Consider the following 27,956-nt stretch of genomic DNA (forward strand, 5'->3'; position numbering starts at 1 on the left):
CTCCAAACCCAGGTAACTTAACACAAGGTCTGAAGGCTAGCAGCTTTACCAAGAATTTATCTGAAGTTGGCCAACCATAAATGATGGTTGGTTTAGAGTTAGTATAGACAGCCTCATTAACTGAAAGTCAGGATTAGGGCATTTAGTGTATGACCACTTGGAACAACTTTGGGCAAGTCACTTACAATTCAACATGGATTGGACCACAAGGTAACCCATTGGTTTATTGGGCCTCCAAGTGAGTAAACCCACAATGGGAGACACCCAACAGAAGAAACTAAAGAGTCTACTCACGTTCACATTCATTCACACTGTCTTCAGTTGCTTTCTTCCATTTCTTCTGCACAAATCTCGGACAACATTGATCACACTGGGCCCCACACGTGTTGTGTTGACAGCGGCAGAGAAGCTTCTCGGGATTACGAGGATCTCGCTTGTCACAGAACTCTGCATGACCGTTACAGACACATCGACCACCGATAGAGATGTCCTTGATACTGTAAAAGTACTGAAATAGAGCAAAGACCTCTCAGCGAAATGTGTTTGGCCACAAGAAGAAAGAGAGACACTTTTGAAAGCAAGCCATGAGAACTGCATGTATACTTGAAGACAACATACCCTTCTTGTCACAGTAGGGTCCTGTCTTGCCACTGCCATGAGATGGCCGAGCAATGTCTTGGTCCGTAGTAACCTCAAGCGAACATTGGTGGCGATAGTCCAACCTTGAAGCGTAGTCGCATAGGAGAAGTTGTTAGCATTTGGACGGTCGTTCACCAGAGACACAACGATCTGGAAAGAAATGCAGCAAAGGATTAGTAGGATTGATGCTGTGGAAGAACCCAATCACAGCCGACCAGAGAAAACCACCAAACCAGACAAATTAGGTTCGATAGCCTGCAAAACCTGAGGCAAAGACCAAGGATGATAATGATCAACCAAACCCAATTCACGACAATTCTATACACATAAAAAGCAGAAGAAGAAAATAGTTATTTCATTTGCATCCTTCAGAGCAGTCCTGAGCTATAACTGCCTTGGGAAAATCGTCCAGGCCAGGAGTTTCACAAACACATTTGTCTGATATTACTTACCTCTCCTCCTTCAAGTGGGACAACCTTGGAGAATCCAGTCGTACAGAGGACCGAGTCATCAGCCTTGATCACATCCAAAGTCGTGTTGAAGAATGTGAGACAATCACTGGGTGTGTCTGCAAAGTATTGCCACGCATCCCAGGTCACACCATAATCAGTGGATCGCTCCAACGCCCAGACGCCGGGGCGAGGGGAGTTGGCCATTTTGATGAAGACGTAAGCCACATGAAATTCCTTAAAAGAGAAAGAAGTGAAGGGATTCATCACATATCAGCGTCACATTTTTACATCTGAGCAATGACGGCTATATATTCCACTCAACAAAAAGTCATGCCTTGAAGAGAAAACCTTCAGACTAGCCTAGGAGTGACAAGGGGCAAAAGTAGCCGCAGGGGAGGGCAAGAGTCCAGTGGTAACCACAGTGGAGGACAAGAGTCCAGTGGTAATCATAGTGGAGGACAAGAGTCCAGTGGTAACCACAGTGGAGGACAAGAGTCCAGTGGTAACCACAGTGTCAGTGGAGGACAAGAGTCCAATGGTAACCACAGAGGAGGATAAGAGTCCAGTGGTAACCATAGTGGAGGACAAGAGTCCAGTGGTAACCACAGTGGAGGACAAGAGTCCAGTGGTAACCACAGTGGAGGACAAGAGTCCAGTGGTAACCACAGTGGAGGACAAGAGTCCAGTGGTAACCATAGTGGAGGACAAGAGTCCAGTGGTAACCACAGTGTCAATGGAGGACAAGAGTCCAGTGGTAACCACAGTGGAGGACAAGAGTCCAGTGTTAACCACAGTGTCAGTGGAGGACAAGAGTCCAGTGGTAACCACAGTGGAGGACAAGAGTCCAGTGTTAACCACAGTGGAGGACAAGAGTCCAGTGGTAACCACAGTGGAGGACAAGAGTCCAGTGGTAACCATAGTGGAGGGCAAGAGTTCAGAGTCTAGTGAGAGTATCTAGAGGAGAGTTTTCAGTGGTAATACCAGATTACCTTGAGGTGTGGGGGAATAGGGATGACTTTTCCAGGAAATCCTATATCAAACCAGGGCATGCCAGGGCGATGTGATTTTAATTTTCTCTTGTCTCTAAAAGAGGCATTAGACCTCCAATTGCAAGGTTCAATAGATTTCATATTAGCATTCCAACAGAATTGCTACTACTAAAATTGTCAGGAAATGGCACTATAGGCTAAGTGAATATGGATGCTGGTAGTAGTACCAAGTGAGAGAACATCAAATTCCTGAGGCATTCCTTTCTAATGAACTTGTCCTAAATACCATTACTGATTGTATGAAGTGTCATTGTCCTTATTCATTCATTAGGCCCTACAACATACTCTGCAATCTAGTCTCCACTCTGGCTGATTTTCAGCAGGGTGGTTCAAGTTTGGAAGACAAATTGCAATTTCACTAATTTTCACAGTTTTTAAAATTTCAGAACAACGAAAACATCATGTATATAATTGAAAAACAGTACTCCCCAGCCACACCCCTCATTCTATAGTTCATTCTATAGAAGGCCATACAACAAACTACCTGGGAATTGTGTAAAAGACAGGGAAATTGCTACCCAAACAACCCTAAATACCTATAGCCAGGACACCTATTGTAGAAAGAAAAGCTTTTCTGAGAAACCCAAACAAAAGCTAAAGAATGTTTTTTTATTGGACATTTTGGTTGAACACTCACAAACCTCAGCTTGATTATATCACCTTAATCACCCAACTGAGTACCCAGCTGGACCTTCCTGTATAGTACTAAAATAAACTTTGAGAACTAGCACACCCGTGTTATACAACATTTAGTAACATCTTAAGAGTAACCAGCTGGTTATACTCTAGTCTTATCTAAGGTAACATCACATGACTCTATTCTATTCCTTCAAAAAGAGATAGGAGCAAATAAATTTTACAAGAATGACATGTGAACATGAATACAATGTTTTACCCACTAACCATCCAAAATTCAGCTGAAAAAAGCGATTCGATACATGAAAAAACTTGGTCGGAAGAGGGTTGATCCCTTGCCATCACTCTCCAAAACCGAGGTCAAGAAATCTCACTTCTAAGAAATCGAAAGAAACTGAAGTCTAAATTCTCACCTGTCCCAAATCGATGGTCAAGTTGACTTCATTGTATTCGACACCCCTGGATAAGGGAGGACTTTGCCACCATCTCTCCGTACCGTCCACAGAATAGCCCGGGGGATGGCGCTGCCCAGGATCCCTCGGATCGCAGAAATCACAGAGCTGGCCCTTGACAATCTGACCCCCGGGTCGGAGATTGCGAGGATCCTTCCACGGTTCGATTCCAGTTCCAGCGTAATTAGCTCCAGTCAGTTTACAAAACCATTCTCTGTCCGATATCCCTTCTCCACAAGTTGCAGTCGAATAAACCTTTTTCCCTTCAGCTAAGTTAAAATACGGTGGGTTCAGAACTTGTGAATTTGCTCCAAAACCGCACAAGATAGTCAATACAATAGCGCACAGCGCGAGGCAATGCTCCCTCAACGCCATTTCACCTCCAACTGACGACTAGGCGGTGGCGATATCAAAGCACGCGGAATCGGGCCTATTCCATTTACTTGATATAGGGGGTTCGCTGCAGAAATTGAGTTTACCACTTATCCGACTAGTAAGTTGTATAACTGCAGAGATGCTAAAGCCGCTAAAAGCACATGCCGATCTAGCGACGTTGTGAGTATATTATCCATCCTTACTCAAAGTTATTGTGTGAGACCTTCCCGTTAAGTGGAGCGTGGGAACTTAGTGAAGTTGTTAAGCAAATGAGACTCTCTTTAAATGGATAGTGTTCAGCTCAAAGGGTAGGTCTCACTGAAGTTAAAGCAGTGGGATCTTCACTTTAGGTGGAGTACCCAGTGTTGGTTCTCTTCTTGTCCTTATTCTTGTATATGATTTAATTTTGATTGGAGCTTTAAACATCTTTTTCTCTCTGTTGAATATATCAATTCTTTCTCAACTCGTCGATTGGTCGTCTTTTTTCTTGTTGGGAGGGAGGAAATTGAAGTCAACATAGCTCGATCCTAATGGAGTTGCCTTTGAAAGGTTAGGTGAGGATCGCTGAACAACAGCATACGGATAGACTCCCTGCACGCTTTAAAACATCAACATTTACATCGAGCAGCATTCTTAATGAGTATGGGATACTTGAACACATTCATTGATTTAAGAGTAATATTAAAGAGCATCCCTCGAAAAAAAAGAGCGCGACGAAGATGTACTAAGGCAGGGTTGGCGCGCCCGTTCGCATTTTCGCCACTTGCGAATGCTGCACATGAGTGGCGAATGTAAAACAATGTCTGGCTAAACATTTTTTGCGAATTCAATTTGAATTGCCATGATTTGGCGGGAGAGTAATAGTGTTGTGCGAAAATTGGTCAAAGTCTATCAAAAAGATCCACTTCCACACCAAATCCACCAAGGAACGATCGTTAGTCAGTCAAACTTTATCATATTTGCGGGCGGCCGCGCTATCACACGTACATGGTTGCGATCGTCTGCATTGTAGTTCTACCCGTTGCCGCTACAGTGATTTTGGTGGCGCTGCTGGTTGCCTTACGCATACATTATCGGCTAGTTTCCCGCTCGCTTCGTTGCCATGGAAGTCTCCGGTCACGGGTTCCTCGAATCGTTCGGGTCGTTGATTTGCTAGTCTCGGTACTGGCGGGCTGCCATTCTCGCACTGTGGGCTGGGTCGAACAAACGATCGGCAATGGCTAGAGCTGACTCAACAAAGTAGTTTTGATAAAACATGTCTTTACATTGCGGGTCAAGACTAAAAGAGTCTTTAGTCTGGTTACTCTAAGGTCAAGATGTTGAAATTTATATTTTGTGTGTATTTTTGCAATTGGGCAAAGGGTTTGATACCAACAATCAAATATTGAGTGCGGGACACTTTTTCGATGGGGACATTTTCTTCTTGTACACCGGCGAAAAACGTAAGGTCTCGTTAGGGAGTTTTTCCCAAATGTACGCGATGATGACGTGCCCCATTAACAGGACATAACATCTATTTTAAAATGCGTTTCCAAAGTGAATGCATGAGGACAACCCATTTGTGTCGTATATCACTGGAAACGCCCGATTCCCCTGATTCTGCAGGATGTTAAATCGGGCATTTTATTTCTTTAAATAAATCATAAGCGTCGCATTTGCTCCTAGCTCTGTTCACCATCCCAAATGGCAATATTGCCAATTGGGCCGGACAATCACGAAAAACCCCAAATATTATACATTTCTTCCTGAATAATTCTTACAGAGACCATTCTCCCATGAAAGACAGTTGCTTACGCTATACAAAAATCCAAAAAAAATCGAGGGTCAACCATTGAACTTTTGAGATATGTTGAATTTTGCACAAATCAGCGAAAAACGCACCAACTGGCACTGGACGGCATTTCAACACGGGGCCGACGCACATCCCAAGTTCAGTGTACACATACGTCGGCAACAACAGTATAAATGCGTAGTTTCTTGTTAGTCGCCTATTGAATAGCGCTCTAGGTTTCAGAAACTCAAAAAAAACATGTCTTTGCCAAAACAACTGCTGAATCAACGCTGACATACTGTAAGGACCGAGAAATCAATGATTTTAGGAACTACGGTTAGGGGTTGGCCGCGCATGAATAACAAAAAAAACTCCCTAATGAGACCTAAGCAACAGCACGTGAGTATTGACGCGATAATATACGGAATTCCGAGGTGACGTCATTTGCACACGACCATGTTGTCGCCCACAAAATTTATGGACACCGGAACTTTAGGTAAATTGCATGTCATATGTCATGTGGCATGTGTGGAAGGGACAGTTTTTCTAATATTTTAGGAGAAAAGTAACGTTATAATCATGATTGGAGACATTATAATAGCATCGTAAGTTTGATTATTTAGTGTGGAACATAAGTACGTAATGAAAATACGATGAAAATATCTAAAAATTGTCTCTGACAGTCTACACTGAATACAGTCTGAGACGTCTAGTCTAGTCGATCCAAGCAAGCCAAAATGAAAATCATCCTAAAAAATCCAGTTAGTCGTCGGTTTCCTCCTCCCCTCGGCCTCGCACAAGTGTACTGACCACAGTCGCTCGATAGTGCCGAGTGATGGCCTGAGCTATGACATGTATGAGGATTAGCACATCACCTCTTTTACACAAACGTCACAATTACTCGAACCACACTGTCCAGCAGAGTTGTCTGTGTCACATCGCTATAGTGTAGTATAGTATGAAGTATGGGAAAGTATCACCAGTCATGTACTACTACTACACTTGAAAGACAAGGCATAGGCCTACAACATGTAGGCACTAAAGATCTTTACGATTTCCAACAGCAGGCGAGGCTCGGGGCCTTGTCTGTACATGTGTATGCGCTGATTTTCAAACTGCTTCCTTTTCAGAACACTGCTGATAAATGCCTGTGCGGTGGTGAATTTCAAACTGTGAGTGTTAGTTGAGAACATCATCAAGTTTACAGTGCACTGTCTCGGACAATCTTGCCACCTCAGACCGAGATTAGGTCGAATATGATTGTGACTTTTTCATTCTTTTTAAATGTAACTACTTCTCCCATTCACCGACTATCACTCCATAAAAATATTTCTTTTTAAATGTTAAACATTTCTCTCCTGGAAGTTGAATATGTGTACATTTCAATTTCCTTTAAACAGAAAGAAAAGTTCAGATGAAGCTGATGCATTTGGTGTAACTAGAACTCCCACTGCTGGTAAGTGAAGTTCCTTTGTTGGCAGCACATACTTATCAATGGCTAGTTGAAGCATACATGCAGAGTTGGCATATTATGCCCTCGGAAAGCTTCTTTTAAATATGTTCATAAGAACCTCCCAAATAGAAACCTCTGCCAGGGGTCACTAAAGTCAATATCCATCACCTCAGAAAATGATACCGGTAAGTTTTACAAAGCTATTGACAGGTTAAGTGTGTGGATCATGATATACTGCTAGCAGTCTGCATGGTACAGTGAGAAAGCTTTTGTTGTCTCAAGGCAGTTTTGGCAAACTCATGTAGTGGCCACATCCTTCTTTTCAGGTGATAAAGTGAGAGAATTCCTTTTGAGTCTACGTTACTTCAGGGTTTTTATAGGAATATGGAATATCTTTGTCATGTTACTCATGATCATGTAAGTAGTCTAAGCTTTTAAACATCAAACATCAAACAACAAAAGGATTCTTCTGCAACAGTAATCTATTATTTGAGATATTATCACTCACTCACTGTCTTATTTGTTGTTCTGACTCTCTGTGTTTCAAACATAAAATTCTCATTTTTGCCTTCCAGATTTCTTTAAGGCTTCAAAACAAGAATGAATTGAAGTCATCAGTTGGCAGGAAGTGACATCTCTATTCTTATTCAAGTGGACTGAGGAAAGTGGCATGGAAGTCCCTCTGTTCTGTGGATGAAAGAATCTCTTTGATGAGTGTAAGAGATCAGGGGAACTGTATGCACAAAACATATCTGTGTTAACCCTGGTTCTACGGTCATCAAAGCCTAGTGATGTAGAAAAATGGATAAGGATACTGTTATCCATTTGATGGAGGAAAGCCACCGCTGCAATAGTGGTTGGTTTTGGCAAAGCCAAATAGCAAACAGACTTCTTCGAGATCTAAAATGGGAATATGATGCCAGCCATATTACCAACTTATTGAAGGGCTATTTGCTGAGCCTGTAAAGTCACCTGTTTCACCTTCATTATTCATTTGTAACTGTAAATTCACATGGGTCATATCTTGTCTGTCATCTGTCGGTCCGTCCGTCAACAATAGGGGCACTATTGCGTCTGGAAAGTTGAAACTTGGTGTGAGGATGTCTTACGACAACATGACTTGACACAAGGACATTTCATTAATAAAAATAACGGTTTTATTGTATACATGTAATTATTGTTGTTTTGTACAAGCTCTAAAGTAGACTTTGGGGGAGCAGTAGCCACCAAGGTGCATCTATCATCAAGGGATATATTTATTGCAGAGTCTGACATGACCAAGGGCTCTTACTGTGTATACTAGTCACTTGAAAATGGCCAAATTAGCCCCTCTCCTCCAGCCTATAGTCCCCCTTCAAGTCATTGCAAGCTCGTCAATTTTATTACACAAGTTTCCAAGATGTGTCCCATCACACATTCACCTACAAGGGTTTTGAAACTGAACTACCAGGCAAGATGAATAACCCAGAAGTATCATCCTGGTCCGATTTGAGGAACTGCGCATGAACACCCATTTCAGGTATATCTCGAAGTTGTGACATGACTTCATCAGATGCCATTGTCTTTTGGACCCTGGTTGTGACATTGTCTCCCGTCTCCCCAAATGTGTAAGAAGAGTTGAGACACACTATTTGACAACAAAGTGAAGATTCAAAAACACAACTGAGAAAACAATATCATTACAAGTATAAAATGTTTTATTGACATCTCAATGATTTTTATAATCATTTTGCTGAAGGAATGATAAAATATCTGATCAACCATATCAGAAAAACTTGTTCGTCTCTGGTTGAACATCCACATTTAGAATAAAATACGATCCATCAGTTCTCAAAAATTAAAAGGGTACCTGGTACCAAAGACCATCAAAGTTACTGATGCAGTGACAGTTGCTGGTAAAACTACAGAAAAATGAAATAATGCAGATGTGAATTGTTACCGTTTGAAGACAAAATACCACTGAAATCAACATTTTATATCCTTTACCACTGTAGACAAATAGCAATCTTCTTAAATGCATTACTGGTTTCTGACTGGCAGAAACATTTACAGTGATCAGAAGAAATCGAATTCAGTTCACATCCTATGCAATAAGAACAACAGTGGAGTGAGACAATGCTTCCAAATTACAAGGAACTTGCGACATTATGCAACAAAACACAAAGTTTCCGATCAGGATCTATCTTTTTTGTGTTTGTGTTTATGCCTCTTCTTGCTCTTCTTATGGCGTCTTCTTTCATAACTAGAATCAGAGTCCGAGTCACTATCACTATACTCCCTTTTCTTGTGTTTTTGCTTTCGTTTTTTTACATCAGAATCTGAAGCATCTCTCTTTCTGCTCTTCTTTCTCTTTGATCTGATGTCCGAGTCTGACTCGGAGTCACTATCACTATCAGTGTCTGTCTCACTGCTCAAGTCACGTTTGTGTTTTTTCTTTTTCCGTTTTTTGGAGACTGGGGAACGCGACCTTGATCTGTGTTTCCTAAAATCAACAACAACAAGATATTGTTATGAGGAAGGGTAAATAAATTGGAACTGATTGCACACAAAAGATACATTATAAGATGTTTGTTTTTACTGAACTTGTTAGGCTCTGCTCACGAACATATGATGCTCTAATCCAGACTGGAATGGCTTTATAGCCCTCTTAGCTGTTGTCATAGCATAGTGTATGACATTCCTGACTTAAACCTGCTCATTAAACTTACTGCTGTCGTTCTTTCTTAGATTTCAACTTCTTTTCTGTTTGCTTCGTTTCTTCTGAAAAAAAGAAGCTTTACATAAAAATTTTAAGTTCTAATGCAGACAGATAAGACTACACCCAGTATAAACTATGAAGAAATGTCTTTAAACAAAATTTAGAGATCACCCGGAGACTGATCACTCTATTTCATAGGTTCAACACCAACCTAGATTTGGATTGCCATTATTAGATTAAGTCAACCACACTTCTTTACAGCACCTTGAGAAAGATGGAACCTGATTAAATACCTTTGGCAAGCCTCCGAAGCGGAGAGATAAACTCAGCATCACCATGGTCACTGGATTCTGAACTCGTGCTGCTGACATCAAGTACAATGTCTCTTTTTGGGTCAGCTTTGATGAAATTCCTGCACTGGAAAGTCAAGTGGCCACCTGGAAGTAAACTTGAGACTCTTTAAGCTCCCTTCACTTCAGTTCGTTAATTACACAATGGAGCCCATGGGCCAGTGTTTCAATGTACATTTTTAGTGGTGAATAAGGATACTCTGAATGAGGTGCATGTGGTAAACCCTTAAAAATACTCACTATAGCCACATTTCCGACAAGCTCCCCTAGCAGCATCTGCCTTTTGAAGGCTGGTTGAAAACATTACGATTCTGAAAAGACGACAATATAATTAGGTATTGGTTTCAAGACATTATCTGGGTCAGATGCATTGACCCATTGTTGTAGATTATTCGGTGGAAAAACTTTTTTGTTATGAGGGCAAGAGTGCCCATGCCCAGGGAAGACTTCAATCAAGGAGCAAGGAGCAAGGGCAAGGGCCATCTGATCGCAAACACGGCATAGCCTGGTACTAATTAGCAAAAGTGAGACTGCGTACCACAAAGGACGACGACAACATACATCCCTAACCCAATTATCACGCAATCCATCACTTTCTGTCAGTAATTCTGTTTCACTATTTTGGCAGTTTAGCGCCCCATACTGGCATACAATCATACTCGTAGGCACAGGTTACTCGGCTCATTTCATTCCCCAATTTTCAATTAAACTAAACATACTCCACAAATTTAGCCTAGTTAAGATATGTGTTTGTTGTCTCATATATTAGCAGAGATAAAAAAATACCGTGATTTTATCATTGATTACATGGAAAAGTCTGAAATAGCCTATAGCAGTTACTGAGTTAGCAGAAACCTTCCGTTCGTGCCGGCTTACCATGTACCTAAATAAGAATTATCATCATCATCGTCAAGAAATAGTGATAGATAACCATGATCATTAAACTATGTATTTTATCAAATTATCAATTTTTGGAATTTTTAAATTGCAAAGAAAGCCAATTTATAAGTGTAATATTGAAATGATTGAAATAAATATGATCATCGGATATTGAAACCAGGATAAACCAAACAAAATGGCTGCGCCCATGGACAAAACAAAACTTCGCAAAAATCGAGTTTAAAACGCCACATACACCTAAATCTGCGAGGCAATAACAAAATATGAGTAATATTTACATTCAAGAACCGCCAACCAGTGGAAAAGTAAGTATTAGCAACATTACAGTGTGTCAATTTGTGCTTTTAGTTTTGCTCTAGGCCGCTGTACATTGACCCTGTACATTTATATGTACATTCGACATTTGTCTTTCATGCAGATCGCAGACGCAGGACTGGTGTTAGGCATGGTTTCTTGGGCATCATTCATATGACATCATCTTTTTTTCAGGTGCTCCTCAGTACAACTGTTGGCGATATTGACATTGAGCTTTGGACCAAGGAGACACCAAAGACATGTCGAAACTTCATCCAGCTGTGCATGGAAAGTTACTACAACAATTTAACATTCCATCGTGTGGTCAAGAATTTCATCGTCCAGGGTGGTGACCCTACTGGTACAGGAGAAGGTGGTGCATCGACATATGGCAAGCCATTCAGGGTGGGTAGGATACTTGACTGAGGGTTGCAATCGTTTTTAAGCAGCAAATGCAACCAAGTGGGTTGATAACGATGTCTTGTTTAAAACATTTTTTATGAACGCTCTGATGTCTTAAAATTTATGGAATGAGTTTACAATCCCCGATCACACCCAAAAAAAAGGTCATCGGTTGACTAACGAAGCACCACTGTTCAATGGATTTATAGTTGAATACGATCAAACTACGTCATTTCCGATCGGGGATTGTAAATTTTAACCAAATTTATTTCTTACTCGGCTCTATCTTGACTTTTCATTACCTATAAAATCTTCAAACTATTCAATCAAAACTGTATGGTCAGAATCTGGTTCATTTTATTGTTATAACATGTATATTTCAGGATGAATTCCATTCACGTTTACGATTCAATAGGAGGGGTCTGGTTGCCATGGCAAATGCTGGGCCCAATGATAATGGCAGCCAGTTCTTCTTCACGCTCGGAGCAACTCCTGAACTTGACAAGAAACACACACTCTTTGGAAAGGTAACCAAAGCATCCCTTCACTGGGTCTTTTGTTTTTCACCTTGAGCTACTCACCAACGTAATCATCATGTCCTCTCTTATTTCATTTCACATTTCCAATTATTATACTGCTTATCAAGTACATGTGGGTCATGACATTGAGAGAACCTCTACTCGAGTAACATTAATATTTATCTATTCATATTTATTCAGGTCAGTGGCCCTACAGTTTATAACATGTTAAAATTAGGAGATGTAGATACTGACGCAAATGATCGACCAAGATTTCCAATGAAAATACTACGGACAAAGGTATGTTTTCATTGGATATGAGTTTTTCTGTCCATTTTCTTGGTAAGACGTTGTCAGATTTGTATTCTTTTTGAAATGAGATTGATTTTAGGTATGATAAGATGCTGTTGGTGTAGTTGCTGTCTTTCTAGTGTTAACTAAAGATCAGGGCCAAACAATGAACTGAGTGGCTATCATTTCATGAAATGTATCTCTCTTGCTAACTGCTTGTTTTGAGGCTTGCCATTCATGTATGCAAGCAATGTTACAACACTGTCTTCAGTTATCATTCAAGGTTAAATTAATCAAATTGTTTCCATTATGCTAAAAACTGGCAAAACATGAATAGAGTATAGTTAGCTGTAACAAATGACTTCAAAAACCTCTGTTACAGGTTCTGCACAATCCCTTCTCTGACATTGTGCCAAGAGATCTAAAGAATATAGAGGAGGCTAATGAGAAGAGAAAAGTTAGTACATCCAAGGCAACAAAGTAAGTTTTGATGCTGTCGTTCCAGCATATTATGCTCTCCACTCTTGGCACCACAGACTTGTATGGCGTGCAGTCCATCCTAATCCAATCACTTGTATCTGCTTCCAGAAATTTCAAACTGTTATCTTTTGGCGAAGAAGCTGAGGAAGATGAAGAAGAAGTCCTGGAAGTGACCAAGGTAGGAATTATGAATTGTGAAGCAAAAGAGATCTGGTCAGATTGGTGCATTTCTGTCTTTATAAAATTTGTTGAAATTTGATTGAAGAAAATGAAGATGACTTTGAACTCTTTGCTTGATGTATTAAGGCTTGCACTCAGTTTCAAGTATCAGTAAGGATTATGATGTTGCTGGGTATCCAAAGGGAGCTTTTGTATAAGTTTTACTATTCCTGAGCCCTTTTTATTCTTTTTCAGAAAATGCATGGCAAAAGTAAAAGTAGTCATGACCTTACCGATGATCCGCGGCTGAGTTCTGTCCCGGCAGTCAAACAGCCAAAGCAACAGAAGCGGAAGGCAAAGGATGATGTCAAGCAGAAAAAAGAGGTAGCTGATAGTTTACTTTTATGAATATATACATGCATGAAATGGACATGAACTACAGCAAAATGTATTATCGGTATATTTGCTACCACGAAGTCTTCAGGAAATTGTGACCTTTTGAGATATTTTCAAGGTAAAGGATTGTAATTATTAGTTAGCTGTTTATAATAACATGAGTTAGTATGCAGTATTTCTTCTTGTCAGGAGTCTTCATCAAGTAGTGAGGAGAGTGATGAGGAGGAAAAGGAACGAACAAAAGAGAATGTGAAGAAGAAATTCAAGACGGAAGACTCGAAAGAAAACCCTCAACCAGTGCCGCCTCCAGCTAGTAAGCACGATATGGAAAAATCAAGCATGTAAGTCTTGTGTATAAAGAATGCGGAGTGGGGAAAAAAATATTTTGTGCATGATGAAAAATATTGAGTTGAGAGTTGAGCGTCAGCTGGGACAAAGCTCTATCAACAATATCTAGTGATGGCAATGAATACATTTAGTAGGAAGAAACCTGAGGACCTGAAGGAAACCTACATGTACACTGTCATGGAGAGACACCCACTCTTTCGTTTGAGTGTACTGGGACTGACCTTAGAGGTAATAGGCACTGAATATGTTTTCACTGTACCACGCCAACAGCCCATGAAAGAAAGACCTGATGACGGTGCTTTTCAGCCACTTTGTCATTACTGGGAAGAAAACATATTATCAGATCTACTTTTGTGTCTCTTGCAGTGAAGAGCTTCGGAAGCAAGCACGACAACTGAAAAGGGAGATCATGGGATCTTCAAAGAAGGAGGAGGAAAAAGTGGAGGAAAAGAAAAGTATGAGTGGATCTGATCTCCTACTATTGTATTTTCAATTTGTCCAACATTTTTCATAACTATGACCTCTGGCAACTTGAGCAATTACATCAATTGTATGCAGGTACTGACAAGAATCATTGCCAACATCAGGGAAAACACTCAAGGGCTGACCTAAGAGGCTAATCTTAACACCTTCGGCGCCGAACCACGTAGATCAACGTGGCCCAAATCCCCCTCTTTGAGCTGGTTATCGGAGTCTCATAGACTTCTTGAAAGAACTACGCCATCGCCATCTGCAGGGCATCTTCAGGGCAAAGTAGGAACCTTCCATGCCCTGCAGATGGCGAGAACTACGCCATCGCCATCTTCAGGGCAAGGTAGGAACCTAGACCTGAAGATGGCGATGGCGTAGTATTTCTACCTTGACCTGAAGATGGCGATGGCGTAGTTCTCATGAAGTCCATGAGACTCCGATAACCAGCGCAAAGGGGAATGGGATTTGGGCCACGTAGATCTACGTGGTTCGGCGCTGAAGGTGTTAACTTAACATCCTAGGGGACATACCAAAAACAGTAAGGTTGCAAACGTAAAGATAACAAACTGTTGTTTCCTTTTCAGACTCTACACCTGTTGATGAGTCTGTTGCTGAATATATGGAGATGAGAGAAAAATATGCCACCGAGAAAAAACAGCAGCCAAAGAAGGGTTCAGCCCGGGAGGAGCAAACATTGGCACTGCTGGCAAAGTTCCAGGCCAAACTCCACACAGCTGCTGAGGAGGCATCTGAAGAGCCTGATGAGGCTGATGAAGTGGAAGATAAGGAGAGGAAGAAGGAGGGAGAGCAATCGGATGAAGATGCTGATGTTGATCTGACTGGAACAGCCTGGTGAGTGTTTTGCACCATAATGTATATATTACTGTTAAGTCATCTCTCCAGCATCCCCTGTTTTTGGTTGAAATGGAACCAATGTCGATTCCAAGTCTTTGCGAACCCAACAGTATCCCGATTGAGAATGTTGAATTCCCTAATTTTTTAATGAAGTAGAAATGACAATGACACTCAACTCTAATGCATGGCTAGGAAAGTGACATTGTGTGCATGATGATCCTCAGTCATGTGCAGGCCTCTTGTAATACAAAGCTTCGAAGTGGTCCTAAATGCTATGAAGGAATTTCCAAAATGTTTCATTGCTACTCTTCCAGGTTAGCCCACAAGTTGCGTTTCGACGAAGGTCCCAATAAAGTCCTCGATGCCAATATCCATGATGTGGACCGCTACGAGATATTTGATCCAAGGAATCCTATCAACAAACGAAAACGTGAAGCGAGTAAACCTTCATCAAAGGATAAGAGAAGATGAAAGCAAACTATTGACTGAACAGGACAGTGCATTAGAAGTGTTAAATGCTCTGATAAATGCCATTTATATGTGCACTCAGTGCATCTTGATTCATTATCATTCTGTACATAATTATACATCTGTCATTGAAATCAATAAAAGTTGTAGAACTCTCTATTTATCTTAGATGAATTTGTAACTCTCAGCTTGTGTGATATGCCTTCGTCTAATCTGACGTTTGGTTGTGACTGTGTCCTCACAACCTGCATGATCAATCCAAGCTTACCAATGACGACAGAGTCGCTGTCTATAGATGTCCGAACTTGCCTATTCTGCCTATGATTACCTGATAGCCATGGTAACATGTCGATAAAGTCAAAAGCTTAGTCAGATCCCACCAAGACTGGCTCACTCGTATCTGATAAACTGTGGTGTCGGCACGTCAATACCTTCCCTGCTGGGGTCATTGTATCGGAATATTGTGACTTTACCATCAGAATAAGCAGTTTTTGACCTGGAAGACGACAGGACGTACGGCCAAGTCACAATCTGCTGGTACCAAGTCACAATCTGCTGGTACTCGTGACAGCTCTACCAATATCGCTGAAAAGGTTTGGAACAAACTGTCACAATCGAAGTAGACCGAGGACAGTCCGAACCTTCCAATATAGTTTAGGAGACCACAACAGGTGTCTTGGCCAGACTGCCAAAATCAGGTATTCAAAGTGAAGTGGGACATACACGGACACGTGGATGTGGCAGGTTGTGATATCTCTATTATTCGAGCAAACAGACAGACAAGGTTCCAAGGGCACTTTTTGATGCGGGGTTTTGGTTGTATAAGCCTCGATAAGTGAACCAGTACACCCCTGAGGGTATACTATGGGTATCGAGTTTGGAGGGCGACTGAAAAGACCTGCAGAGAGTGACCGCAAACCGCCCAACCTCGGCGTCCGTCATGTGTGTTCTGGGGCGTGGCACATGTCATGACTCGATGGGCGTCTAGATTAAATGTCCCCATTGTGGAATATCAGGCATGACCAAGGCAACAATAAGAATATATACAACTGCCACCCCGGGTCCTTTAGGGTCTTATTAGTCAGCAAATCCAAGTGTCACAAGACGATGCTCATATTGGCTACCATAACCATCGCGTGTAACTGTATTTCTTTAATCATGCGCATAGTCACATGAAGACATATACAATTCAACCTCAGGCCTTTGGTATCTAAGCACCTTATGATATTCAACGAAATGAAAGGAACCGATCAAATATTCACAATTATAGTATCCCGTGAATCATTTTTATAAGAATGTTCTTTATCAGGTTCAGCACTGACCGAAATCTCACCTTGAATAGGACTGGAAAACTTGTTTGGCGGGAGAGAGGCCAGGAGAGATCAGGAATGGCGGGCAAACTGTCAATACCGGTATTGTTTCCATGCAGTCCCGTTTTGGTTCTGCTTGTGCTGGTCCTCCTATTCATGCTACCGAGTTCAGACTCTCACATCACTTTGACCTACCCTCCCGGTAGGAAATACGCCCTAGACTTCCTTAACAGTCGCCTGACACGAGCGCCATGTGGAATGCCAAAAGGTAAGTGCAGACTCCATTCGTTTAATCAACAATAACACGGAATGAAATAGGAGAATAACAAACATATTGAAATAAAACCAGCAGGCTGAAGATTAAGACTGAAAGTCTTCGGTCCATCCCACGCTCACGGAACCGGTGAAAAGAGTAACAGAAAGGGGAAATGTATGGAGAAGGGGGAAGCTTTACGGAAACTGGCTTAACCAGCTTTACGCTGTTTTGACGATGACCATAGCGGCATGTTTTTGTGAAAGAGCAACAAATTAGTGAACAGATATAGAGCCAGATGTTCCTAGGGGCCCTGAACAGCCCATTGAGCCATCAATTACATTCGACCAGAGACAAAGTCACAATCACAACACTGTCACAACGTGTTCTGGCTGGGTCTTCTAAACATTCAAATGTATGGTGAGAGCTGCCAAAGTTGCCAGTCTCGTACCAATCACCTGTCACACCTATCATTCAGATCGAGTTTAGTGTAACTCGAAAGTAGTTAACTGCGTATGTTGCGACGTCCTCCTCTTCACCTATTTGTTTCATCTCACTTTATTGCACCGGATTATTGAGCGAGTAGCATCAGGGCGTCAGGTGTCGCTGAGTAGAAGGACGCCGCAACGTGTGTTCAGCCCCATTGCTTGATCGGTTTGGCCGACAGCTAGGTTAAAATAGTTAACGGTTTGAGGCTGTTAAAATGGTTATTAAAGTGCTTATTGTCTTAGATGGGACGTAAAGTTCAGCGAGTTGATGAATGATGCCCTTTCGCCCCCAAAGCATATTAAGTCCTATAGTCCACTTGTGTCAGTATAGACTAACAGTTTGTTTCGACGATGTCGTGACGATGGCGCCCAAACCCCTGGGTTTGGGTTTTTTAAAACAAGTACATATTGTCACTACCCTGGCTTTAAATCAACTTAGCTTCGTCTACATACTAATTAGTTGACGCCGTCCCTGTGGACTGAAATATCTAAAAGACCGAAATAAACACACTGATCTATTTTTACGGGATAGTTTTCCAATAAACGACCTAACGAATAGAGAGCTACACGCAAACTGAGTTGTTAGGAATCGATGACCCGATTATTCATCTGTGTCAAATCTATAACAGAACCAAGCATGCGGTTTGAAATCATTTGAACTCGCTCACTAGGACTGGGAGCAGTGAGATTCGAAGCTGGTAGATAATGATTTTGCTGTTGCATTCTTTGGGAGACAAGACTTGCGCTTGACTAAACCCACTGGCTCCTGATTGTAAATCACTGGCCACTCACGGGAAGATGTTTCCAGGATTAAATCAGTTAGGTGCTATTTTCCAAGAGGTCCAAAATCGATTGTGGGACTGCTTGGTTTTCATTTGGACAGTCTCTTGTGATCCAGGGAACTCATTAATCGAACTGTTCTATATCTCGTACGACTTGCTTATCAATCAACTGGAGGATGCCGACAAAGAGCCGGCGGCTGCCTTATAACGAACGCTTTGGTTAAGACAAGTTGCATTGATAACCTGTAAGGACACGGACTGCATTTATTGACGTCTACTTCAAATCACTTTCACACCAGATTTATCCTGCCAGTTGTGATCGTACTCTTGGGTAAGTTTATCCTGATTTACCGATTTTTACCTGTGTTTTACAGCTAAATAATCACCTGTGTTAGTCCCACGCCTATGCCTACCCCGTAAAGGGGGTAAAGGTCTAGGACAAGCCCAGCGTACGAGCGATTTTCATTGCTTGCTTCCTCCTTCTCCATCATTTTTCCCTTCCTGTTATTCTTTTTGATTGATTTCAACCCTAAAACTTTGGTCTTTATGTGGATCCTTTTTCAGTTGCACTTTGCGAGCCTTTGTGGTCGAGTGGCTCACATCTCGGGTCTTTAGGCTAGTGGTGAGGAAGTTAAAACCCTACAGTCGTCGCGAGGACTCTTATAGACATAAAATCTTTTTGTCTAATTGGGCTTATTCTACCCAGTATACCAACAGGTGTATAAATGAGTACATCGGTCAGAAATGCTCAGGATGTAGCGCTGATTGAGCAGCTCATCTGAGTTCTTCTAAAGTTTTCAGAATAGACCGGGGTTAGCCTGGTGAGACATGCTCAGGTTGTAGCGTCGCCGGGATTGTGCAGCTCATCTTACTCAAGGTTTCAGAATAGACTGGGGTTAGCCTGGTGAGACATGCTCAGGTTGTAGCGCCGCCGGGATTGTGCAGCTCATCTTACTCAAGGTTTAAGGATAGACCGGGGTTAGCCTGGTGAGACATGCTCAGGTTGTAGCGCCGCCGGGATTGTGCAGCTCATCTTACTCAAGGTTTAAGGATAGACCGGGGTTAGCCTGGTGAGACATGCTCAGGTTGTAGCGCCGCCGGGATTGTGCAGCTCATCTTACTCAAGGTTTCAGAATAGACTGGGGTTAGCCTGGTGAGACATGCTCAGGTTGTAGCGCCGCCGGGATTGTGCAGCTCATCTTACTCAAGGTTTCAGAATAGACTGGGGTTAGCCTGGTGAGACATGCTCAGGTTGTAGCGCCGCCGGGATTGTGCAGCTCATCTTACTCAAGGTTTCAGAATAGACTGGGTTTAGCCTGGTGAGACATGCTCAGGTTGTAGCGCCGCCGGGATTGTGCAGCTCATCTTACTCAAGGTTTAAGGATAGACCGGGGTTAGCCTGGTGAGACATGCTCAGGTTGTAGCGCCGCCGGGATTGTGCAGCTCATCTTACTCAAGGTTTAAGGATAGACCGGAGTTAGCCTGGTGAGACATGCTCAGGTTGTAGCGCCGCCGGGATTGTGCAGCTCATCTTACATAAGGTTTAAGGATAGACCGGAGTTAGCCTGGTGAGACATGCTCAGGTTGTAGCGCCGCCGGGATTGTGCAGCTCATCTTACTCAAGGTTTAAGGATAGACCGGAGTTAGCCTGGTGAGACATGCTCAGGTTGTAGCGCCGCCGGGATTGTGCAGCTCATCTTACTCAAGGTTTAAGGATAGACCGGAGTTAGCCTGGTGAGACATGCTCAGGTTGTAGCGCCGCCGGGATTGTGCAGCTCATCTTACTCAAGGTTTAAGGATAGACCGGAGTTAGCCTGGTGAGACATGCTCAGGTTGTAGCGCCGCCGGGATTGTGCAGCTCATCTTACTCAAGGTTTCAGGAAAGCCCGCGATTACAAAGTATCATGGTGTCTCTAGTTGTTGATATCGGACAATACGTTTTAGTTCATTCTGCTGTCTCGAAAGGGGGGAATGGCAATTTTGTTACATTTTATTGTAGCCACTACCAAAAACCAATGGAAAGTTGTTATATATTCTAAATGACATCCTTCGTTGACATTGAAAATGTGGGTAAATGGGTCACTGACACAGTGCCACAGTGCCGCATGTTTTCCACAGTGGGTTTCTAGGCCACATCCGAAGCCTAGTTGTTGATTAACCTACATACGGTACCGTATATCGCATAAAAAGATCCATCGATATATATATAACTTGTTATCTTAGGCCTATTCTCCACGTCCCGAGTCATCGACTAGCAGTATTTCCCCTTCACTATTTGCCTACAAAGGTAACATCAACCGTTTCCGTGTCAACGTCTGCGGTCAGTCTCCATGCGATAGAAATATTCGCGGTGGTCATCACAGGTACATGTGACAAGAATGAAGCATCGCTGCGACCCGCGATGAAATTAAACCATCACCGCAAAATCGCTGTTGCCGGCCAACGGCGTGAAATAACAAAGCAATGTCGCATGCGTTGTCGCAATCGCATCAAAAAGACAGCGTTCTCAGCCCCAGTGGGATAGATATATAAGCGGTATATAAAATCATATACATATGGGACGTCTGCAGATCAACCTCTAAACAACTTTATTTGGTATCGGAATTACAATATGCGTCGGTGTCAACATAACATCGGTGTTTGTCATATATCAATAACTTGATGCCAATGCAAACTGACATGTTGATCGTTCAAATAGTTGGGCTAGTTGCCTTTTCTGGCCAACTCAACTAGTACTGTATATAGTATCAGAGTCTTTCATCGTTGTTATGTTCGCACGTAATTGGGTCAGATACTACATGTTTTTATAAAATGTGTAAAATCACGTGGTAATCAAATTGAATGTTGTTTTCTTCTGCTTGCAGTGACGTCATATAGTGGCACATTCTGATAAACATGTTTACTGTACTTCACATGTCGTTCCAGATTTTGACCAATTAGAAAATTACAACATGCGCTTGTAAATAACATGTTTACGTATCATCTGATTTATTGGCATTCATTTCGAGGAATAAGAAACTGGCACACACTGGTCGCCAAGTTCTGATTTGGTGGTGACGTCATTCCTGCTGGCTAGCTTTGTACGTTTGAAATAACGAGGGGAAACAGAAACCCTTTCAGGTGTAACGATATAAATGTCCCCATATTTCAGAGTTACCTAGACAGTAAGAGGGAGTGTGACTTTCCAAAGGGGAAAAGACAGAATATTCTCATTCTTGTTTTCTAGCTCAAAAACAGAAAAACTCTCAATAATGACACCGTCCGGTTGTCAAAGTGTTAAAATTTATGCCGGTCAAAGGCCAACAAGTACAAAATAGAGCAGTTTATCGCTTCTGTGTCGGAGTTGCGTATTCAGCCTTTGAGGGAAATGATGCACAGTCATTGATATGGAACCCTTCATCACCCAGATGACCTTTCTGTCTTTGTCTCTCATGCAGAGGCCAGTTTATAGCTTTGTCTCATATCCGCATTACCTCATTCACTTCAGGTCTTGGACCAATCACCGACCTCCGCGCTGGATCCACGTTTAATGTGACGTGGAGGCTTGGATCTCCAACACATGATGTAAGTAGGTCTAACTCACCTTTCGAAGAAGAGAACATTTCTCTGTGACAATGATATTCGAGACGAGTTTTCACAATGTCTCCTCCTTCTCCATTCTTGCCCCCTTTTTGTTACTCTGTTTCACTGTTTCACTGTTTCACTGTTTCCAGTGCGACGGCACGTACATGTACATGGTCGAAATTGCTTAAGGTGTACGCGTGTATGTGTGCGTGTGTGTGTGTGTGGGGGGGGGGGGGGCTACACTCCTGCGCAGTGATTGACAGGAAATAGGCGAAACGCTAATAGGTTGATCAGCTAGGAATAGGCGAAACAGGAATACACCAATAGAACCAGTCAAAGAGTATGAAAAATGGCGAAGGAGCAGATTTGAAACTGTGTACAATCTGTTCTCCCCTACATGCTCTCTCCTTAACCTTCCAGGGTGGCTTTATGCTACAGATCTTAAGCCCGAATGGTACCATTATCACAACCCTGACCAGAAATAGCACAAACTACGTCGGAACAGGTGACAACACTGAACGATAGTGAGTAGTATGCACTGAGGGATGCTGGAACTAACGCAAAGCCATAATGTAATCAGCTTATGCATAGTCATCTCATTTGCGACGACTAGCAATGTTTCTCGAATTGATTTATGTTGTCATGGCATAGCGGACATTATTACTGCTGACTCTAAGCTATTAGATTGGGCAACTCTGACAACACTCAAATTAGGATGAGATTGGACAAATCCTTACAACAGCTATGGAAAATGTATCTCTGTTGTAATTTCTTATATCGCTGAGACATCTTCGAAATAATATTGATGTAAAGAAATTGGCTCTGTAAATATTTCTATGTGTTTTTCTCGATTCAGTACCGAGAGATATGAAGTAAAGCTCCCCCAAACTGAATGCCTCAACTGCTCGATACGACTCCTAAGGCAGGCACTTGAAAAGGGATTCTACTTCTGGGCGTGTGCAGATGTCAACATTAAAACAGGTAACCGTTCTTTCTTGCAGTCATTTCTTTCCAGACCAACAATATCATTGCTATCGTTCATTTAAGGGCTTAATACCAAGTAAGCGGTTAACTGCCAAGCCACCTTCGTAGTTTCCATAATCAATCTGCATATTGAATGGAAAAAGTCCACATCTGATCTCATGCTATTCGCGACTGGACCCGAATAAGCCCTCAGAGCAGCGAGATTATCTGTTTGCGGATCAACACATTGAAAACGAAACTGTGGAATATGTGATGCAATTGAATAGTGATATCAAATTGTTCTATTTCAGTTGGCTACACGGAGAAGTGCTCCCTGCACGGTCGGCTCTTGAATGGAGAATGCCAATGCGATTCCCTTTACAGTGGTTCTGTGTGTCAATACAAAGGTTAGTTTGTACCCTAGTTTTACCAATCTCAAACATTCATGAGGAAAATAGGGTGTTTGCAGTTTGCCTCAGTGCAATCCATTTTATACAAAGAACAAAAAGAAGGGGAAAGAATGGAGAAGGAGGAGGCTTCAATTCATCTGTAATTCATGATCACATCTAATAATGCAATCAAATCAAAAAGACGAGTCGAAAACCTTCTGAAACAAATACGCTTTAATTTTCCATTCACAGATGAGTGTTGGAAAGACACGGACTGTAACAGCCACGGCAGCTGTATAGACAGGAAATCACGGGCCTACCCCAAGAAAGTATGCTACTGTAAGAAGGGCTGGTACGGATTGTTGTGTGAAAAAGGTGAGAAGAATCGTATCAAGCCAGGAGGAAGTAGATTGAGTTGTAGAGCAGCGTCAGTAGGGAAGCTCTTGCTAAATCTCCCTGCAGCTCGGACCCCATGCTCAAGGTCTGTCTTTCGGCCCAGTTGTGATTCAGCCGAATCGTCCCCTAAAGTCTCTATAAAGTTGATGTTGATTTCTGATTCAAACACCATTTATATTTTCAGAGTCTCCAATGAAAGATATACCGGGTAGCTTTGTGGGTTACAACCATGTTGAAATCCGACCGGACGTCATCGATATCTTCTGGAAGATGCTCAAGGTTGGTTTCTGTTCATTTCTCTCAGGCCGACTGATCTCTGGCAGGAGCTGTATAGGGAATCCAGTCGAAGGTTATGAACAGTTAACAACCGGAAATATTCCTCGTACAAACGTCAATCGTCCCGATATAGTACGAGATACTGGTAACACCTATCGACATCGTGCGACCTAACAGGGCCTACACCTTGTTGTTGCCTCTAGTCTCCCTTGAACATAGTTTTGTCGAGTTCACGTTGCGGAACTGCACATCCAGACATTTTCAAGAAAAGAATGATTCCCGGTATAACTTTCAGGACGAGGGTCAAGTAGAGATCATTATGAGGATGAAGACAACCAGCTGGGTAGCTGTTGGATGGCGCCATTTAGGTAAGACGAGTACCTCAACGAGTCGTCCCAGTGTGTGTTCCATAAAATCCACAGTTTCGCTCAGCCAAAACATTGAAGTTTTCCGAAGACAGTTGACTCTGATTATCTTCAAGTTTGTATGATTTTATGAGTGTTTGCATTTCATTCGATCTTCTTGCGAATTTGGGGTCGAACACCAATAACAGCAGATTAATCTCACAGAGGAAGCTAGTCACGGGAAAGAAAAATAATTCTTCATCAATGTGGCCTATAACCACGGATCTGTGGTCTAATGAACTCCAATGAGCTGCAGTACTGATTTTGTTTTTCAGACGTAAAAACCAATCTGTCGTGTATGAACTATCCAACCCTTCAACAGCCCTCTGAACTTCAAACCACAGAGTTTGGTGGGACGCAGCAAACAGTTCAGAAACCAGGTAAGATAGAGTGTACAACCTCCAAAGTATAAGAGACGTCCAATCATTCATTTTGTAGAGGGATTTCGGTGAAGCTGGAACTAAAACCCCGTTTGATCCCGTTTTTTCCCACCATTGTCATTTTAAAACGAACAAAGATGGAAAATGGGGTGGATTTCATGCTTCCTGCGGAAATCAGTCACCAGTCTCCATCAGAAAATATATCTGCAGTGCATTTACTTTCAGGGAGAATCCACCCTATGAGCTGCAATGACATTGTCATGGGTTACGTGCAGGGTAATCTTAGCTACATCCATGACTACTTCACCCGCGAACAACACACGCCTCAGCTGGATACATTCTTCGGAGGAAAAGAGGATCTGACGGGTGCCGTCGGCCACGAGAGGTCGGAACACACATTCATGGGCTTTAGGAAAAAGCTTAAAGGTATTAGGCCTACAGATGATACACTCCCAACTCGATGAAATAGATTATGCCCTTTTGCAAGAAACGGTCTGCATACTGATAACGGCAACAGTGAAAAATCAATTGGTTTCATGAAAGTTTTATCCGCGACAAAGTGGATCACGGCACATCTGCCAACGAAGTGGACTATGAAGATGCAACGTATTATATTCCAGTCCCCTATTACATACACTTCCTTTCTACTGATGATTCATTTATCCCTGAAACAATATGAAGATAACCGCAAGACTTCATTCTCTCTGTCAACTTCGATTTCAGCTACGGAACCAACAGACAAGAGCTTTGTTGACGAGGCGCTCCACGTGATCTGGGCCCGTGGACCACAGATCTCCAAGATGAACGTCCAACCACAAGACAAGAACTTCCAGGCGATGAATCTGTACGCGCCTTACTATGCAAATGGGGATGACGACGCCATGTACCATCTAAATGATCGTCTGCAGCGTGGGAAGCTGCAGCTGAATTTCTTCAGTAGGTTTAAGAACCAGTTGGACACGAGTTGATATTTGGGCTACATGCTGGAGTAATAGTTCGAAACATAGTGCTGTTGTCGCCAACAAAAAAGGTCGTTTTGCGATTGATAAAGGATTTGACCTGTGTGACATGTCTGTGTGACATATTACCTCTATGTGTGCATAACCATTGTAAATTTTAGAATATTTTAGACTGGACTATTTAATTGTATAACATGTGACGTTTCGCCGTTCAGAGGAACGTCAAGTGCTCGCGAGCCTCATGGTGAACTATCTCTACCGTTTCAGAGGCCTCTCCTTACAAGGAAATCATGGACACAACACACAGAGGTAGGTAGACAGGTCTTTCTTTTAATTTTCTTGCTTCGTAGACGCGTAAGTAAAAAAATAAGAGTACCTGCCATGGTCGTTCCTACCTGTTATGAGTTAACAGCAGCGTCAAAGTATACCGGCATATCTTTCTTGGAATGAAATAAGCCCCAATGCATGCACAGCATTTCACCAAGTCCACCATGGAACTTGATTATGAGTACCAGAAACCTAACATTTTACGAAGTCAATACTTCCTATATTTGCAGGAATTCGCTCGGAAACCCAGCTAGGATGGGAGCTCACCATCGGCGTCCTATTCGGTTCATTCGGCTTTATGATCTTCGTGACAATCATTCTCTTGTGCTGCAAGGTCGACTTGGCCAAAACCACTAACCTTATGGAGAAGGAGAGGAAGAGGAATGCACTACGGATGGACAGGAAGGTGAAAGTGGTCGCGTTGGAAGAGTTGGGCGAGACGTCAAAGACACCGGTTGAGACAACTCTGGTTATTGGAGGTGGTGTTCTAATAGAGAGCGACAAGGGGGATACACCTCTGAGTGAAGTGGCTGTGGGAAACGGAGCCGCTTCGGAAGGCAGCAGTGATATTCAGCCAGGCCCTGTAAAGTCTACTCATACTAGTGTGGATGTAATCAGTATTGAAAGTGAAGTTCATTCACCGCCGAAGGGTATGGTCGGTGAGGGACATAATGATGATGTAAATGAAGCATCTGTGCATGTCATGATAGCTGACGCTCATAAGATTCATCATGAAAGTGACCATGGGGAGCCACCGGACGAAATATTGGATGAATTGAGTGCAGAGACATCTGTGGTTGATCAGGCAAATGAGGAAGATGTCGTGGTCGATGAACCGCGAGAAGAGGCGGCCGCGGGTGAGTCGAGAAGTTTGGTTGATCAGGTAAATGAGGAGAAGGATACACGAGAGACGGACTCGGTCGCATCGGATGAGTCAAATAGTGAACCTGTGACATCTGATGACGAGTCTGGCTCAGCTGATTCAAGTGATAGCGAATCACAAACGATGTTTATTGTGAATGAGGGTGAAGGGGATCGTAGTCTTCCGGGACTCGGAATTGACAGCCAGCGGGACAATGCAATCCCAAGTGACAGGCTTGGGGAAAGTGATGTGGTGGCCGTGCTTGATGGTCTTGAAGATGAGGAGGAGATAACACAGTTTTGAAGAAGGATTTGCTGCCATGGTACTTATCAAACACTTTGTTTGTATTCTCTAGTTTATAGAACTCTCTGAGTAGTGACAAAATGGTCCATGTTTGGCTACATCTGTGATTGCAAATCGCTACAACTTAGTTATTTGAGAACCTCTGGTGCCAGTCCGTTTAGGGACAATGTGTGATGTGCTTTCATACGTGCATGTATATACTGATATACCAAACTATTTATTAAGTGATTGCTTTGGAGTTGTGATACAACAGCAGTATTTATTTCTACGTATTCTACTGAAGTAACATTAGTGTCCCGGTTGTGACGTTTTTGGTTGTTCCCATATCTTGGTGATTCTGTACAAGGCAGCTGGAGAGACCATACCTTTTCAAAAGGGGGACACAGTGGAAAACGTGTTAATCAGTCTTTCACCATTAAGCAGTGAGGGGAAACACTCAACACGTTACACCGGTTGTAGTTTAAGCAAGTTACATTTTATTGCGCAGGATCTAGCTTAGAGTAACAGTGTACTTGTAGCTTGTATTATGTACAGTGGAACCTCCCATAGCAGACACCTCTCCATTAAGGACAACCTCTCTATCAAGGACACTAGGTTTGGTCCCAAATTGGTTGTTTTCATTCCATTTGACCTCTCTAATGAGGACACCTTTCTATTAAGGACAGCCCTTGTCAGTCCCGAGGATGTCCTGAATAGAGAGGTTTTACTGTATTTTTGCATTCAAGACAACTTTCAATTGAAGTGTGATTGATTGTGTATCGAAATACAATTTTTCAAATGGTTAGTGTCTGACTGATGGTTAAATAAACCTTATCTTGATTATTGAAGGGTGTGTGTTTTTTT

General features: G+C 42.4%; 5 protein-coding genes across 6 annotated transcripts in view; 3 read left to right on the forward strand and 2 right to left on the reverse strand.

Annotated features, from left to right (window-relative positions):
• LOC135485972 (laminin subunit alpha-like) overlaps positions 1 to 3,603 on the reverse strand; it is a 33,538-nt gene extending 29,935 nt beyond the window's left edge. The window contains exons 1-4 of the mRNA XM_064768405.1: positions 3,190 to 3,603; positions 1,092 to 1,325; positions 619 to 789; positions 295 to 508 (exon numbers count right to left, since the gene is read on the reverse strand). Of these exons, the coding sequence (XP_064624475.1) occupies positions 295 to 508; positions 619 to 789; positions 1,092 to 1,325; positions 3,190 to 3,603 (1,033 nt within the window). The remainder of the gene's footprint in view (positions 1 to 294; positions 509 to 618; positions 790 to 1,091; positions 1,326 to 3,189) is intronic.
• Positions 3,604 to 5,863: 2,260 nt separating this feature from the next.
• On the forward strand, positions 5,864 to 7,992 carry LOC135487247 (small integral membrane protein 7-like). Its single transcript, XM_064770769.1, has 5 exons — positions 5,864 to 5,979; positions 6,505 to 6,546; positions 6,775 to 6,830; positions 7,154 to 7,244; positions 7,403 to 7,992. Exons 1-5 carry the CDS (start codon positions 5,954 to 5,956, stop codon positions 7,410 to 7,412), a joined length of 225 nt encoding a protein of 74 aa, XP_064626839.1. The 5' UTR covers positions 5,864 to 5,953; the 3' UTR covers positions 7,413 to 7,992.
• A 562-nt stretch (positions 7,993 to 8,554) lies between these two features.
• On the reverse strand, positions 8,555 to 10,739 carry LOC135486075 (protein SREK1IP1-like). The gene is made up of 5 exons (XM_064768577.1): positions 10,716 to 10,739; positions 10,116 to 10,186; positions 9,819 to 9,962; positions 9,536 to 9,587; positions 8,555 to 9,309 (listed from the first exon to the last, which is right to left on the reverse strand). The coding sequence occupies exons 2-5, from the start codon at positions 10,177 to 10,179 to the stop codon at positions 9,000 to 9,002; spliced, it is 570 nt and encodes a 189-aa protein (XP_064624647.1). The 5' UTR covers positions 10,180 to 10,186; positions 10,716 to 10,739; the 3' UTR covers positions 8,555 to 8,999.
• A 205-nt stretch (positions 10,740 to 10,944) lies between these two features.
• On the forward strand, positions 10,945 to 15,613 carry LOC135486074 (spliceosome-associated protein CWC27 homolog). Its single transcript, XM_064768576.1, has 11 exons — positions 10,945 to 11,080; positions 11,265 to 11,474; positions 11,855 to 11,998; positions 12,191 to 12,289; positions 12,663 to 12,760; positions 12,869 to 12,938; positions 13,175 to 13,303; positions 13,505 to 13,656; positions 14,030 to 14,118; positions 14,719 to 14,986; positions 15,304 to 15,613. The coding sequence occupies exons 1-11, from the start codon at positions 11,039 to 11,041 to the stop codon at positions 15,458 to 15,460; spliced, it is 1,458 nt and encodes a 485-aa protein (XP_064624646.1). The 5' UTR covers positions 10,945 to 11,038; the 3' UTR covers positions 15,461 to 15,613.
• Positions 15,614 to 16,796: 1,183 nt separating this feature from the next.
• LOC135486457 (uncharacterized) lies at positions 16,797 to 27,940 on the forward strand. Of its 2 annotated transcripts, none has more exons than XM_064769250.1 (13): positions 16,797 to 17,035; positions 21,778 to 21,854; positions 22,275 to 22,378; positions 22,711 to 22,835; positions 23,129 to 23,224; positions 23,459 to 23,581; positions 23,787 to 23,881; positions 24,174 to 24,246; positions 24,558 to 24,662; positions 24,888 to 25,088; positions 25,386 to 25,598; positions 25,889 to 25,930; positions 26,179 to 27,940. In XM_064769250.1, exons 1-13 carry the CDS (start codon positions 16,846 to 16,848, stop codon positions 27,111 to 27,113), a joined length of 2,379 nt encoding a protein of 792 aa, XP_064625320.1. In that variant the 5' UTR covers positions 16,797 to 16,845; the 3' UTR covers positions 27,114 to 27,940. The 2 variants fall into 2 exon arrangements, with proteins under 2 accessions (XP_064625320.1, XP_064625321.1); XM_064769251.1 differs by lacking the exon at positions 16,797 to 17,035 and adding an exon at positions 18,171 to 18,621.
• Positions 27,941 to 27,956: the final 16 nt, after the last annotated feature.

This window comes from Lineus longissimus, chromosome 4 (assembly GCF_910592395.1).
Source record: "Lineus longissimus chromosome 4, tnLinLong1.2, whole genome shotgun sequence".
Classification (NCBI taxonomy): Eukaryota; Metazoa; Nemertea; class Pilidiophora; order Heteronemertea; family Lineidae; genus Lineus; species Lineus longissimus.

Bases quoted from the DNA above. Each gene is read 5' to 3' on its own strand.
- LOC135486074 (XM_064768576.1), top strand. From the start codon at position 11,039: ATGAGTAATATTTACATTCAAGAACCGCCAACCAGTGGAAAA. The intron at 13,657-14,029 runs GTAAGTCTTGTG...TGTCTCTTGCAG, and splicing joins GATATGGAAAAATCAAGCAT to TGAAGAGCTTCGGAAGCAAG. The intron at 14,119-14,718 runs GTATGAGTGGAT...TTTCCTTTTCAG, and splicing joins AAAAGTGGAGGAAAAGAAAA to ACTCTACACCTGTTGATGAG.
- LOC135486457 (XM_064769250.1), top strand. From the start codon at position 16,846: ATGGCGGGCAAACTGTCAATACCGGTATTGTTTCCATGCAGTCCCGTT. The intron at 21,855-22,274 runs GTAAGTAGGTCT...TTAACCTTCCAG, and splicing joins TTGGATCTCCAACACATGAT to GGTGGCTTTATGCTACAGAT. The intron at 22,836-23,128 runs GTAACCGTTCTT...GTTCTATTTCAG, and splicing joins AGATGTCAACATTAAAACAG to TTGGCTACACGGAGAAGTGC.
- LOC135486075 (XM_064768577.1), bottom strand. From the start codon at position 10,179: ATGTTTTCAACCAGCCTTCAAAAGGCAGATGCTGCTAGGGGAGCTTGT. The intron at 9,963-10,115 runs GTGAGTATTTTT...GTTTACTTCCAG, and splicing joins TTGTCGGAAATGTGGCTATA to GTGGCCACTTGACTTTCCAG. The intron at 9,588-9,818 runs GTATTTAATCAG...TCTTTTTTTCAG, and splicing joins GCTTCGGAGGCTTGCCAAAG to AAGAAACGAAGCAAACAGAA.
- LOC135487247 (XM_064770769.1), top strand. From the start codon at position 5,954: ATGATTGGAGACATTATAATAGCATC. The intron at 6,547-6,774 runs GTGAGTGTTAGT...TCCTTTAAACAG, and splicing joins GCGGTGGTGAATTTCAAACT to AAAGAAAAGTTCAGATGAAG. The intron at 6,831-7,153 runs GTAAGTGAAGTT...CCTTCTTTTCAG, and splicing joins AACTAGAACTCCCACTGCTG to GTGATAAAGTGAGAGAATTC.